We start from the raw sequence: 15,830 nt of genomic DNA on the forward strand, positions 1-15,830 counted from the left end.
TTCAGGATTACAACGGAGTCTAACCGGTGTGGGACGATATGAAATACAACACCGGAGCTCAGGAGTGGACGTTCTGAGAAAACTTTACCCATCTACAGTTTTAGAAATTACACAATCGTGACTTAATCATATGTTTGGAACTTTAAGCTACTGGGGCTTCTTCTTCTGTGGTTACAATTAAAACAGGTAGGAGGGAAAGTGTCCTGGCTGGCTGTTTTAAATATCTGAAATTTACTGTTATGTTGTGCCAGTGAATTGATATTACTTCACGTCATCTGTGTCATTTAGGTTTGTAGTCATATTTTCAAGTACAAAATAACAAAAGATTGACTTGCTCTTATTTCCTTGTTTTGTTTATCATAAATATATTTAACACACACACACACACAATAATAAAGTGAATAAATCCATTACTTCCAGCTTGTGTGCTTGAAGAAAAACTTTATTTCCATTGGATGACATCATGGATGAGGAAGATGACTGTCCCGAGTTGGTGCCCATAGACACCCAGTGCGGTCGCCCTGATCAGCAGATACCTGTCACCATCATCACAGGCTACCTGGGTAAGATCTGCACTTACAGCTTTAATGAGCTTATAAATGAGATTATAGTCTCCGACAAAGCAGTGTGGTGTTGTTCACTTACGCTATCTTACACCATGAGTACATTCCCATGTTGATATTATGATTCTCTATATGTTTCTTTACAGGCGCTGGGAAGACCACACTCCTGAACTACATCTTAACAGAGCAACACAACAAGCGGATTGCTGTCATTCTCAATGAATTTGGAGAAGGTAAACTGATAAAGCTCTTAAGATCGATCAAAAGTGGTGGTCATTTGAACTGACTGCGCCCAGGCCAACAAAAATCATGTTAAAAACTGTATTAGTCTGATAAACCTGCCGTCTGGTGAGTGTGCTTTTATGTGCTCTGTTGTTTCCTCACCTTACCACAAGAGAGCAGCATCATAACAAACATTAACCAGAGGAGAGACAAATAACATGTATCTAGTGTTAAAAGACTACACATTCCGATTCTTTGGTAGGAATTGCTCTGTCTTTGTCAGCAGATCTTTATTCTGGTTGTTCTTCTGCAGGTAGCGCTCTGGAGAAGTCCCTCGCTGTGAGCCAGGCAGGAGAGCTGTATGAGGAGTGGCTGGAATTGAGAAATGGCTGCCTCTGTTGCTCTGTCAAGTATGTGAAGTATCTACTGTCCATTTAGTGCTACAATATAAACTTGTGAAGATAAGAATTTAGACTTTTTTTCTTTTTGATACGGCACGGTTTAAATTCCAAAGTAATGCTTCACCTTTTATGTGCCTGTATCAATTATTGTGGTAATATGGATACATTATTTTATTGTGAATATAGTTAAAGATAACAAATGTCTTTAATATTTTAAGCAAGACAACTTTTTTGCCTATCGCTCAAAGTAAAAACTTAGCCTAACACCCCCTTTTTTTTTTTAAGTGTCACAGCTTGTTAATAGATAATGTCGCAGCAAAGAATCTCATTAGTTCTTTTTTAGTCTTTTTAGTCTTTCAATTAGGTTTACTTGCTGAAATGTGAGAGTCGCAGTAAAACTTTTTTTTAAGCTCTGCCAGTGGCTGCAACGCAAGCCCAAAACATGATTACTCCACACCCATGTTTAGTGGTTAGAGAGGTTCTCTTTCCATGAAATTGTGTGCCATCTCTTCTCCTCACGTACAGAAAAGCACTTGTTTTAAAGACGCTCAAGCTTGTTTTCACAGACCTAAGTAGAGAGCAGCAAAAGAAAAAACAATGAGGAGATGTGTCCAGACGTTTGACTGCTGCTGTGTGTCTGGTGTTCAGTTCTCTGTTTGCATTCTTAATCATTACTTGTTTCTTGTTTTGTCAGGGATAATGGTCTTAAAGCCATTGAAAACCTGATGGAGAAGAAAGGAAAGTTTGACTATATTCTGTTAGAAACTACGGGACTCGCTGATCCAGGTAATAAACATTTAGCGAAATAAGAATATGACACATAAATCTGTTTTTGATTATAAAGTGTTCAGTCTTTGACATGGGCAGCAAATTGGCAGATATTTGCTCCCTGTGAAATCCTCTCCAGCTGTTTTGTGTGGGCTGGATGAAGTCAGCATGACTTGGTTCTTCCACCCCACACACACACACACACACACAAACACACACACACACACACTGACAGACACACACTCATGCAGCACATGTCAAAGACATTTGACAGTCAGCTGGAGCCTTTCTGTTTCAAATAAGACAAAATTCACATCATCCTGTGTGCAATGCCCAATTTTGTTGTAGTTTTTCTAAATGGTCTTACAGTAGGCCTCACTTGTTGTTTCTGTATGTTGCTGTATGACACTGTTGGTCATTATTTTTACACTGCTGCTTTTTAACTTAGCAGAACCACATCAAAACTGAGCAACCTTTGCAAATGGCTGATTTTTTTTTTCTCTAAGAGATGTCTAACGGTACTTGAGTCAAACTGTTGTTTTTAAAGGCCAAGTAAACCATTTTCATTGCTCACAAACTAGTTAACAAAACTGAAATGGAAACTGAAATCAGTGACACACTTCTGGGAAATTTCTAATTTAAGTTTGATGTTTCCACTTTAGGATTTTGAAAGGAGTTTATTTTTACATGATACAGTGCAAAGAATGCGACTAGGTGCGTTTTCCACAAATGCAACACTGATGAGTGAGTATGATAACAGGGGCCAAAGTAAGATGATAACAAACAATAGAATAAAGCTGGAACAGAATTGAAAGTTAAATGTAATATCTTTTGAAATGTAAAATTTCTAAAATTGCGATATTTTAGAAATAAGGTGTACACGTATTAAATGAAAGAAAACTCATTCACGTCCTTTGCTATGAAACCCCTAAATAAGTTCTGGAGCTACCAGTGATCTTTAGGAGTCACATACAGTAATTAGTTATAAAAGGCTCACCTGTTCCGCTGTCTCATGATGTCGCATGATCTCAGTTACACGTCTGCTCTGAAAGAACAGTCTGCAAACCACTAATCAAAAGGCAACACCAAGCAAGCGGCACTGTGAAAACCAAGGAGCTCGCCAAACAGGTCAGGGACACAGTTGTGGAAAAGTACAAATCGGGGTTGGTTTATAATGACACATCTGACACTTTGAAAATCCTGTGGAGCGCCGTTAAATTCATCATCACAAAATATACCACAACAAGGCTGCCAAGAGAGGGCCGTCCACCAAAACTCGCAGATCGGACAAGAAGGGCAATTATCAGGGAGGTAACAAGGAGACCAAAGGTCGCCCTGAAGAATCTGGAAAACTCCACAGACGAGAGTGATGTATCTGTCCGCAGGACCGCTATTAGCTGTACACGCCACAGAATTAGGCTCTATGGAAGAGTTGTCAGAAAAAAGCAATTTCTTACAGAAAGTTTGCTTAAAGGCATGTGGGGGGGCTCAACAAACATTAGGAAGAAGACCCTGAACTATTTGGTCATTTAGGAAAAGGCTTTATCTGACGTAAACCCAACATCTCTCATCACCTCAATAACACCATGCTCACAGTGAGGCACGGTGGTGGCAGCGTCATGCTGTGGTGATGTTTTCCATCAGCGGGGACTGGGAAACTGGTCAGAATTAAGGGGATGATGCTAAAAACAAGGGAATTCGTTTTAGTCAGACAGAGGTTCAAATGAAATAGTTATGCAAGCTCAAATTTTATTAAATTAAATTAGTTAAGGGACATTCCGAGACAGCAAAAGGAGTCTCACTGTTTGTTCTCTCAGGTGTGATCCAGAAATCGATATTAGGTTATCGCAGAGCGAGCGGTGGGATGATTGTGGTGTATCGTTAAGTGACAGGTGTCAAGAGGCAGACACACACCACTCAGCTTCTCAGTCAGAGCCAGCGGAGCATCATCAGAATGGGCCTGTCCGCGCATCTCCCCCACGTCATTGGCTCGTTATCGACCAAGACGGCCTGTCAGTCATAAAGTCTCCCCGGGGGGGGGGGGTTCTCGCCTTCCATTCAGGAAGAGGTTGGATGAGTTATGTGAAACATGTCACTCAAACCCTGTGCTTTCATTACACATCTGTCAAATATTTACAATGCTCTCTTATTCTCGCTCGACAGTTTGACAAAAGCGCATTATGTGTACAAGCTGTGGATGGCATGACAACAGAGGGCCGTGTAATAACCGCGTCCACAGCAAATTGGAAACAAACCAAATGTACCGGGGGGACGAACACAATTGAAAACTTCTCATATTGGTTTTATGTGATCCTCAGAGCTCAGCCAGTAAAAAAAAAAAGAAAAATCTTTGGATGGGAATGTCACTAGATATATTCATGAATATAAATAAGCACACATCAAGTAATCAACCATCACTTCAAGTAAAAACTGACTGAATGAGTACAGTCATCACAATGAGAATTGTGACTCGATCAGGGATCATTGTGGTTACAAAGTCAGGATTTTCTTAAAGCAGAGCGACAGTCTGGATATGTCTTATAAGACCAGATACGTGTATTTGGCTGTATTAAAATACACTCAAGTGTTTTACAAAGAGATGTACAGAGCATCTTGGCCCTATGTAAGCGTAGTTGAGCGTATGCACACAGGAGTGATTCAACCTCCAACTACAATGTCTGGGTGTGTTGATGTGGTTTTGAGAAGATTTGGCTCAGACTAACGTGTTTACATGCATTTTACAAGCCCGGGCCAAGAATGAGTATTTTCTTAGTATCATATAGATATGCTAAGTGTCTCAACTATGAGGAGTTGCTTCCTGCCTCTGTTTTACAGCCTTGTTAATTAAACTTTTTGGGGTTTTGGTCAAACAAAACAGTCTCTCCAAAAAGAAATGTTTACAATTCCGGAGAGGGCTAATTCACACTGTTTTCAGGAATTTTTAGATTAAAATTCTTTATTGATCAATTGAGAAGAATAATCTGCTGTTATGAGTTTGTAGGTTCACACAACTGCAAACCTTAAAATCTGCACAACGTCTGTGTATCAGTGGACGACGAACAACTGTAATAGATTATTTGTTGTTTTTTTTTTTGTCTGCCAGGAGCTTCACTTTGTTATCAGCTTTATTTATTTTTTCAAAGAACAATCAATACAGAAGTTAATAAAGTTGAGAATTTGACCTTCAGCCTCCAGCTGTGGCATATTTGTTCTCCAATTTTGGAGCTATATGAACTCAAACATACCAACTTCTCTTGGTAGGAGCTGTGGCCTCCATGTTCTGGGTTGATGCGGAGCTCGGCAGTGACATCTATTTGGACGGTAAGAGCTTTGACGTGTGTTCTTATCCTTCATGTTTCTGTTTTTTGGGCCCCTTTGAGAGGCTTTAACTTCTTTACAAAGTGACTGATTAGCTTGAAAATACTAGCACCGATCAGACTTCCTAAACAAATATAATCAGGTGTAGCAGTGCCAGAATCTCATTTTGTGCTGTGCCTGCAATATGGGCTCATATGTCATCGTTAAGCCAATAGAAGCTTCATTCCAGTTGTCCAGTTGTGAGGAGACACCACAGTGGACTTGCTCAGGTGCTGTCTGCCTTGTTTGTAGAGGTGACGTATTTTCTTATCCGTTTATATCTGCTGTTGTGGAATGTGTGTGTTTGAATGAATGGGACCCTTCTCTTCCCACTGAATGCTCAGCTGTCTGCTCTGTTGTGACAGGCTAGCTTACCTAAAGGGCTGTTTGAATTACACAGAGAAAGTGGCACCGACAGATGGGAGCGAACGGCAAAAGGCAAGAATGTGCACAAATAGTGACAATTCCCTCCAGCTATTAATCCTTTTTGTTCATCCCCTGTAGGCATCGTCACTGTTATTGACGCCAAGTACGGGCAACAGGTATGTCATAAGAATATGCTTTTTTTTTTCTATGCGGTTTTAAAGATACCTGATAGCAAAGCAGTTGGTCAAAGTGGATCAAATGATCAGCAAAAAAATTAACCGACAATAGATGTAGTTGCTCTACATTCTTTTGGCTCCAGCTTTTTGCGCGAGGACTCTTAGCTGAACTGTTTTAGATTTTTGCGCATTTGAACTGTCGAAATTGGGACTGGCGTCTTACAGTCTGTAAGGAAATAATGGAAATAATAGTTAACGTCGCAGCTTTAATCGTGCAGGCGAAGCATATTTGCAGAATTTCCTTGTGAGCAGTAGCAAAACAATTGGCGACTTTAAACCTTTGAGATGTCTCAGTGAACAGACACATCCTGCCCTCTCTGTGGTGCTTTCAAAGAACGGGAGAATTGACACTTAGATAATGGGTTCTCATTTGGAGGTGTCATGCTCGGTGAAGTGACACTTTTCGTGGCCTTTGAGCTCGTCAGTCCTCAGAGTGCGGAGAGGCGAGGTGAAGGAATTCCGGACAGAAAGAGTGGAAGGATGTAACTCATAGTGACGGAGTAATTGATATCAGAGGTGTGACCGTCGTAATGGGACTGTCACATCCACTCGCCTGCCTCGTCGGACACCTGTCCGTCTAAAAATATATTAATTTCAGACCATCTGAGAAGCTGTTTTCCTCTTAATGCAAAAGATGTTAAATGAAATCCGCTGTCCGCAATCCATGGAGTTTTATTTAAATATTTTTTTTTTTGTCATTCAGAGATAAAGCTGTGGCGAACCAGGCGGTGACAGATTCCTCTCAGGTTGACAATCAGGGGTCAGGATCCAGATTAGCACCTCTTGTGCCGCCTGTTATTACATATTAAACTGTTTTGGAAGCTGCAGCTTTGCCTGCATGGGCGTAAGACACAAAGAAAATGGGGAAAAAAGATCTCCTGTGGTATTAAGAGTTTATAATAGATTATAGTTCAATTCAGGCTGCTCTTTTTTAAACTAACGCGTTAATGTTTGCGTTGTCTGTTGCAGATGTTTGCTTTTTTTTTTTAACGACCTATATGAGGAAACGCCGTATTGAACTTGTATGTGTAACTTGCGTCCGTTATCCCCACTTTTCATAGCAACTGGCAGAAGAAAAAGCAGACGGGCTCCTCAATGAAGCTGCCAGGTAAAGCTTTTAAACACATTTAAACGAATGAAATATGATGCATTGAAACGTTGGTAACTTTTATATGGTTTTTATAACTTATCATCATGTTTAACATAGGGTTGGCTGTTTTAGTGTCCACGGCACGGGTCATAATTTCTGTGGGCATTCTTTTCGTTTGTCCGTCTGTCTCCCAGTTTGTCACTTCTAGCAGATGTGTGGTATTGTTGCTGAGCAAATACACTGAAAAAGAGACTAGCTGCCTGACCTTTTGCATTCTTTGTCACTGTTTGTCTTTTCACCTCTAAACTAAACAGTGCTCAGCTTCCACTTGAGTTTGGCATTTGCCAGATTTCTTACGGCCGCTCATTAGGGCTCATACACATCAATACAGCTGCAAACAAGAATGCGTGTTGTGGTCATCCTAATATCCGACACCTAAAGGAGGACTGGAAGCACTTATTTACCCCTTTTTTCTTTTTTTGATATATTTCCAGACAGATTGCTATTGCTGATTTGACCATTATCAACAAGACAGACCTTGTGAGTGAGGATGAGTTAAACCAAGTTCGAGACACTGTCAGGTCAATATAACGTAATCACTACTTACAATTCACCCTCTTATCCATCTGTTGAGTATATAGGGAGTTGTAATTGATCCTAACTTTTCTTTCACCTCAGGTCTATAAATGGTCTTGTCAAGATTCTAGAAACCCAGAGATCAAGGTGAGTAACTTTTACCAAACAAATAAGAGGTAATTTTGTGAGATAAGGGTTAAGTAGCTTTCTGTGGCCCAGGCATCCTGCTGAGTTGGGCGTAACCTCTGCTCAGATCTTTGTATCAAAGATGAAGCGCTTCAGACGTTGCTTCAGACGTGCACATAAACAAACACGAAGTGCTGCACTCTGAGTAAACACCAAACCTGCGTCGGTGTCCAGTTACCCACAAGTCTTTGCTCTCTGACCTGAGGACTTTGGGCCAGCAAGGTGGCATATGTGTGAATGTGCGTGCGTCCAAATGCGTGTGCACACGCACAGTCGGTTCTAGCGTGTTGTGTGTTATTGGGGCCTAACACAAAGCAGTGTGAATGAAAGGTCTGGATGTGTTTGGGCTCTGCTTTGCCCTCCTGCAGAGTTCAGACCAGGGTGTGCAGATGAAAGCATGTGCAGAGGGGGTTAATTGAAAAAACATTGCAAAAACATTCAGCCCGAGTCAGTTCATTGTATTCCCTTTAATGTTGGTTTGTGGTAAATGCTAAAAGCTTTTTGCACAAAGCATTGTCCACTGTGAGATGGTGGGATTTTTAATAAGACGTAACAGTAAAATAAAGTGATCCTCTCTCACAGGGTGGATCTCTCTGAAGTGCTGGATCTGCATTCCTTCGACAGTAAGGACGGAGCAAGGTGAGTTTTGGTTTAACAAAGTCCAAAGTAGAGTCCAAGGTATAGCAAAATATGTAAATTGGTTCATTTTTCAACCGATTAACCCCAAAAATGGTCTTTTCACCTAAAACAGACTACATTGCCCCTAATTTTTATTTAATAGGTCCTTATAAAAAAAATATGATTTTACATTTATTGTCACGTTATTTTATTTCCTAAAGACTTATTTAGAAAAAAGAGCCCAAATTGGATTTGTTAAATTTTTTGGAATAGTAGCAAACTTTGCTTCAACTCATTGTAAGAAAAACATTTTTTCTTAATGTTGTCATGATTTTAGTTGTTAGCATTTTGGGATTGATGACACACTTTAGGCATGTATTCTCTGCAGTTTCCTACTAATCTTGAATTGCTTATCACTTGGCTTCTGTAGCGTTGTCGCTTATAGTCTTGCGTTTAAAACTCACAGTAAATGATAAAAGCCTGATTTAGCTTTTGTTTCTACTTTGTTTGCTCAGCAGTCTTTGATGCTGCTGCTATGTTTCTCCCTAATTAAGACTCTTTTATTGAGCGTTGCCCTGTTACACCACAGGATGGTCATCATATTGTATCCCCTGCAGAATGTCATTCTCATGAATAGAATCTGTGTTCATCCCTTCATTTGAATGAACCGGCCGGCGTGTTAAAGCTCTCTTACATGCCCTGAATCAGTGTCTCTTGACCAGCTGCAGAGGATTAGAGCTGTGTGTGTCCAAGGGCTCCCGAGGAGTTCCCCTTGTCCCAACAGATAGCTTCTTTCGCCCTGCCTTTGAGTCTCGGCCCCTCCTCCCCAGAGTCCCATGCTGGCTGTTTGAAGCGGCCCCCCGCCGCTCTGCCTGTGTGGCACTAACAGCACGCAGGACTCAAGCAGCTGGACACAACATTTAGCCTCCTTGTGAGGTCAGGGAGAAGTGGGGGAACAAGGGGTAATAGTTTTTTCGGAGGTGGTTGTGGGTGTCCTGTAGGATTTAATAGCCATTTCTAAAGCCTTTGCAAGTCCATTTAGTATAGTGTCATTAAGCACTAACACAACTATGAGATCAAACACAAAGAAAAAACTGCTTCTCTTCTTCTGCACAAAAGAAAAAGGAGGCAGATAAAGTAATTAAAAAAGCAAAGATTTAGGTGACTTAACTATTATCCAACCAGTAAAACCTCACTAGTTAAAACACTAATAGCCAGCAGGAACCAGTCTGAGACAAACAACAAATGCTAAACAAAAAGTCGGAATTGTAGGCGGATTTGTAACAATAATTAGTACAGCTTAAAAGTTTTATTTAGATGCTATTACAGTAAACAGAAATCGCATTCCCACAAAAATCACACAATGATGCAAACAAAGACGGCAACACTGTGCTGCTTTTTCCACTTTTACTAGTTCATACTGCTCTTTTTCTTATTTTCTTTTACACGATATAATGGTGCACAGCCCTGGACACTCTTGTTATGATGCCTCTCTTTGCTTGTTCGTCTGACCTAACTGAAGAGGGGTAGCGTTGAATTGCTCTGTGCTTTCAAACAGCATCCCATTGTTGCCAAATCAGACAGGGGACAACAGCGCTGGTGTCTACAGCAACATGTTCGGGTGTGCTGACTCTCCCTTGTATGCATTCGTTTCAGGCCTGTGGCTGTCTCAGTTTTGCTCTCCCGTACCTTACAAACAGAACAGTGAGATGCAATAGTCCTGCTTTTTGACTTGTGACTCTCAATATTGGTTGCCTGATGTCCGCCAGCTGTGACTCTTTCAATAAAAAAAAAATGTCCTTCCAGTTGTGTCATATCTAAGAGTCGTGAAGAGGTGAGCTCAACTAGTAATTCGCAAGAAAAAAGAAGCTTGAAGGACTTTCTGGAATAACTGTAACTTCTGCTCTGTGGCAGAATGTTTTTTCTGCTCTTCTAACTGTTAATTATCTGGTTATTCTTCTGATTTATCCCCCAGTCCTTTGCTGGCAAATGGAATCCAGATAAAATCGCTCCATTTATCTTAAACAGTTTAAGAATTAACTAAGATTAAGATTAATTAAGATTTTCAAAAGCATACACACAGCACGATACCATATAAATAAATGCCAACTTTGATCTTCCAATGTTTGCAGAAAGACATTGCATAGTTTCTGTAAGTCTGTGGTGGAGAGTGCAACCAGCTTTGCAGCCACCTGTTTGACTGTGCTGATTTTGGCGATTTTTGTCCAATGCAGCAGTTGTGAAATCAGTCTAACTTTGTTAGAGCAGAACAACAGTCTGGAAATGCTTTTAGTACAAGTGGACATGTAGTCTTAATGTAAACCAAGAACCATTTGAGTTTACACGCAGATGTGATTCATCCCCCAGTTGCAATATCTGGGTGTGTCAGTCCAGATTTGGAAAAGCTTAGTTTTGGCCTGACTAGCAAGAGAATATGTTTTTTAATCTAGTGTTATGTAAACATCCTTAGTTATTCATAGGAGTTGAACAAAATAATGTTAGAGAACGCTGGTTCTGTGGGACTGTGGGGACTGCTCTGGATCCCCTTGAATTGATTATGCAAAAAGGAATACTGCACAAATCACTCAACATAATGGACAACATTGCGCACCCTCTAAATAATTAAGTGACTAAACAACAAACTGCGTTCAGTCGGAGACTTCTTGAGCTCAGCTGTGACAAAGAACGTTGTAGCAGGTCATTCCTCCCCACAGCAATAACTCCACACAATGACTTTTTTTTTGCAATGACTATTGATTAATATGTTATTTATTGTATTCTAGATTTAATCAATCATCAATCGATTAAATTCCACTGATACAAATTGCAAATGCAGCTACAGAAAGGGTGAAAAAACTATCTCACATTTGAAGGGTAAAGTTTTTTTTTGCCTTTTTGTTGAAGGGATTTGGGTGCACAGCATGTTGTAATGTATTAACTGCACCATCATTATTTTTTAAAGCTCTTTTAAAACTGAAATCAGCCATGTTTGTTTGCTGGGACAAGAAAAAAACAAAAACATTATGGTTTCTCATAATTTCTCTCACCTGTTAGGCTTGCTGAGAAGCTCCAGCTTGTAAAACCTATGGGACCACATCTTGACAAGGTATGAGGGCTCTGAACTGAATTTAGCCTTTGCACCTCTGAGGTTTTCTTATTTTGTTTGCTAATTTATTTCAACACATCGTTTCCTACGGGATAAAGGGGCATGCATTCTCCTCAGGCTAAAACTGTGCCTTGCATTCCCCCGGGCTGCGACACTGTAGTGAAAACTCCCTCCCTTGCTTTGCTTTTTGTGTTGAGATCAACTTGGAAGCTTTTGATGTTTTAAAAATAGAGCCAATCTGGGTCATACACAACTGATACATTGAAAGCTTTTTGACTTAATGTCGACCGGGTGTTGGCTAGACTTGGCTAGAATTGTGTCTGTATATTATGGCTTTTCAGTTGTTTGAATATAACCCAGCATGTCGAATAGAAATGTAAGTTTTTTGAGGGAAAAATCAATTCATCTACAATCTTAGGCAGCTGTCCTGTCAGTTTCTTTAATGTATTTGACAGTAAAACTATTTCTTCCAGGATAAGTTTCATACCATGTCAGGAATTGTTTTCATCAAGTATCAGATGAACTGGCTCCCTGCAGCAATTAGGCTTCATATTGTCTTCAGTTGTTCTTTATACCCGTGAACTTTTATCACAGGATGAGGAGAGATGAGGGTTATTTGTGTGGGTAAATAACAGCATTGTTGTCTGTTTTCTCTCAGGTTTTTTCCCGCATGAAGCTCTACTGTCCCTCAGACCCCCCTCCCACCACCACACACTCTCACAGATACACACACATAGACGCTCCAAGCCCCCACCCTCATCTCGCTCTTTTCATGTAAATGAGAATGCTGTTTTTCTGTTGTTATACCAAATGACAAGGAAGTGTGTAACCTTAACACTTACACACAAAACCCCCAAATATCTGCAAAGTGCCCTTTTAATGTCATGAGGAAGTTTTTTTCACAGGAGGGACTGCACACGTGTGAAGGGAGGAATAAAGAGGGGAGGGTTTTTACGTGCCACAAGGAGCCGTGTTTTTTGTCACGTTCGTTGACAAAATCATCAGCCGGGGCACAAAAAAACAATGCTTCTTTTGTTAGGCAGTTGTAATGAATTAGTTAGTTTCAATAAACCGAAAATATGTGTGAAAATGGGTTTTATATAAATGTTGCCACTTCTCATATGGGCATAAAGATAAAAGTCCTAAACTGTAAAAGCAGGGGTGCAGTGTTCTCACTTTTTGTACTTCGCTCTGTTACAGATCTGCATTTCATAGGTAAATATTGTAGTTTTTCCTTGATAGTTACTAGTCGCATATTTAATTAGTATTATACAGACGACTGTGCAGGCTTTCCACATTCAAAGCTTTTTAATGTGTTTGCTTCAAATTTGATCTCAACATATATGAAAAGCATTGGGACTTCTTTGTGTGCTTTTGTTTTAGTTTTGGTGGCCAAATGCCCGATTTTTTTATTTTTTATTTTATTTTTAATTTTTTTTAAACCACAAAATTGTCGATAGTTTGTGTTTTATCAAAAGCATTTTGTGATATTTTGTGTGTCTGCTGCAGAGCATTTTAACGGTGACATTCGAGGTGACAGGCGATCTCTCTGAGGATGCCTTGAATGCCTTCATCCAAGTAAAGACACTTTCTTTCAGATCCCTGAAGTCATCACTAATTATCTCCAATACGGTAAGAGCCTTTGAAAAGTAAACACCTGTTTTCCACTGCCTCAGGATCTGCTTTGGGAAAAGAAGTTCTGTAACAAACAGGAAGAAGCCATGACTGTCATCCGGTTAAAGGTACAGCAGAGCACAATAGTTCCCCACAGGCTGCAGTGATAAATAACACAGGCTTTGTTATCTATTGATCAGTTAAATGCTTAATTTGATGGTGGTTAATGTGTCACTCGTGACATGTGTGTTTACAGGGGATAGTTTCATTTGCTGGTAAAACCCACCAAGTGATGCTGCAGGGGGTCCACGAGCTGTACGAGCTCAATGAGACTCGGCAGCTTTGGGAGGAGAACCCACGCATCAACAGGCTGGTCTTTATAGGTGCGCGCATATACTCTCACATGCACTCACAAGCACACACACGAGCTGCACAGTTATCCTAATAAGACAGTTACTGTTTGTCATTCATTGTACAGCCCATCTCAAACGCTAACCCTGACTCTTAACTTACACTTAATTCACACCTTAGCCTTAACCCTATCCAGAACCCCAGAAATTATGCACTGCCTCGTTAGGTCCACGCTTTTTTGTCCCAAAAGATGACTGATCCCAAAAAAAGGCAACTGATTATACCAATAAACACCCACAGAGTGAAAAAAAAAACAAGAGCACACTTGGATCAGCCATTCCCCTAAATGCATACCAGCCAATGTAATGATGTCTCTTTTAACCAACTCCTGTTCATGTTGTCAAGCACTCTTAGTGCCGATTGACTTTCAAAGTTTTCTTCTGCATCTTGTTTTGTTTGTAAATTTATTTACTCATTTATTTATTTATCCAATGCTAATTTCCTAACATTTTCCAGGAAATGGAGATTTTCTCACTCTCTACAGTTTGTGAAATAGAAACAGTCATCATTTTTGTGTTGTTTTTGGGTGTATGTAGCCTTTTCTGATCGCACTCTCTTTTGGCTCCTCTCTGTTTTGCAGGCAAGAACCTGGACAAGGAAATTCTGCAGGAACATTTCATTTCTACCGTGGTGTTGGATGCAGGAAAAAAATAAAAGCCCTTCTCTCCTCTTCACATCAAACGCCTAAGTTGTGGCACAGGCCATCGATAAAGATGATATTGTCCTTTTGACTTTCTTTTTGTTTCTGTGTGACCACGATACATCTGAGGATGGCTAAAGATGACTGCGGTGTTGCTATGGTAGATCAAGTTGTGATAATGCATCTTAGCCTTCTCTAAAAACTGCAGGCTGTTTGGTCATTTTAAACATGACCTCTTTTCATGATTTCTAATGTAAAAACAAAGATGTGTGCCCACACAAAGGCCCCACAAAGGTCAATGATCAACACACAGCCTTCAATTGATAGAAATATGGGTTGACTAATACTGCAACTATTGCAGGTTAGGAGTCTTAGTAGTGATACACGCTCTGTAAGTAAATTATGGCATTGGACTTGCAGTAGTCCTGCTAATGTTTCTGACTCATCAATTTAAATTATTCAGAATAAAGTTTTCTTCTGACAGTGGTATTCTACACTTTTTTTATATTATTTACCAAAGTTATTCTTTGTAAACCTGCCTTTTTCTTGCTGACAATACTAATGCATTAACATAACAGGGACAAAGAGTCATTGTGCCAAACTGGTAAGTTCACTGAAGGGTGAGAGGAATTAACATCTCAGCTTTCATTATGAAACCCATACAAGTTTTGTATCCAATGAACAGACTGTGATTTGAACAGAAGGTGTTTCAAACCATTTAAACAGACTATTTAAATAAGTTTAGCTTGTACCCAAAGAAAATGTGTACTTCTGATGCCATGTATTTTCTTCGAGGATTAGATTTCAGTTTACATGATATTAACTTTGCAGTCATTTTTAGTAGTTTTGTGACGCTGTATCTGCTCCTGCTGTTTAATTTTGTGCTTGTGAAGCTTAAGAAGCATTTTTTTTCCCTTCTATACGCCTTTGTTAGAACAGTCAATTGAGAACCATCCCAGCGCACACACAGGTAAGGAAATAGGTGGAGTTGTCCCAGTTGGGTTATTTGCAATGGAGATGTTATAACAGCACGGTTTTAGCACGTATCCGCTGTTGGACCAGTTTGCTTTGAGGAGGGCTGTGCTCATTCATCGCGGTCGTAAAGCCAGAGCTGAGCCCAAAGCACAGAGCCCGTCATGCAGCTGAGCCGTTTCCTTCTCGATTCTGATGCTGATGGCCTCGTTAAGGCGACTATTGCCTCTTTTCTCTGCTGACTGCGGGAAGCCCTACCATGGCCATTTTCATGTTCACACCACCCGCGGGCATTCAGAGGTGACAAACTAAACGAACCCTTGAGGGGGTGCCACAGGGAAACCTTGGTTTATTATCACGAGTTAGGTGTGGTGTTATAATTCCCCCAGAACATCACACCTCTGACTACGCTGCTGTATTATTTGTGATATATATGTATGATATACTATGACTGCTCTGCATAGGACAGCTACACGGTAGCTAAATTTTAAGCATACCGACTTTTTGAGTCTTTGGTACAGGGTTGTAAAAAGGATTATATGTAATTAAATATGTATATACCTTAAACATTTCATAATTGTAAAAATACAGCCAACTTCCAGCAATGGCTATTCGGAGCATGAAAAGACTTTACGCATATCAGGGACCACTCAAGACCCCACCCCACCTTGATGTGGCTCCCCGCAGTTGGGGGCACTTCTGAT

General features: G+C 40.3%; 1 protein-coding gene across 3 annotated transcripts; it reads left to right on the forward strand.

Moving 5' to 3' along the window:
* cbwd (COBW domain containing) lies at positions 1-14,637 on the forward strand. 3 transcript variants are annotated; one of them, XM_072387746.1, is made up of 16 exons: positions 2-186; positions 421-563; positions 710-796; positions 1,099-1,195; positions 1,881-1,972; positions 5,216-5,275; positions 5,816-5,853; positions 6,975-7,021; positions 7,498-7,584; positions 7,682-7,726; positions 8,348-8,404; positions 11,438-11,489; positions 12,999-13,067; positions 13,166-13,231; positions 13,360-13,486; positions 14,095-14,637. In XM_072387746.1, the coding sequence occupies exons 2-16, from the start codon at positions 464-466 to the stop codon at positions 14,166-14,168; spliced, it is 1,098 nt and encodes a 365-aa protein (XP_072243847.1). In that variant the 5' UTR covers positions 2-186; positions 421-463; the 3' UTR covers positions 14,169-14,637. The 3 variants fall into 3 exon arrangements, with proteins under 3 accessions (XP_072243848.1, XP_072243847.1, XP_072243846.1); XM_072387745.1 differs by having other exon boundaries at positions 436-563; XM_072387747.1 differs by lacking the exons at positions 12,999-13,067; positions 13,166-13,231; positions 13,360-13,486; positions 14,095-14,637 and adding an exon at positions 12,148-12,879 and having other exon boundaries at positions 1-186; positions 436-563.
* The last annotated feature ends 1,193 nt before the right edge of the window (positions 14,638-15,830 follow it).

This window comes from Leuresthes tenuis, unplaced genomic scaffold, assembly GCF_036924035.1.
Source record: "Leuresthes tenuis unplaced genomic scaffold, fLeuTen1.0.hap1 SCAF_6, whole genome shotgun sequence".
NCBI lineage: Eukaryota > Metazoa > Chordata > Actinopteri > Atheriniformes > Atherinopsidae > Leuresthes > Leuresthes tenuis.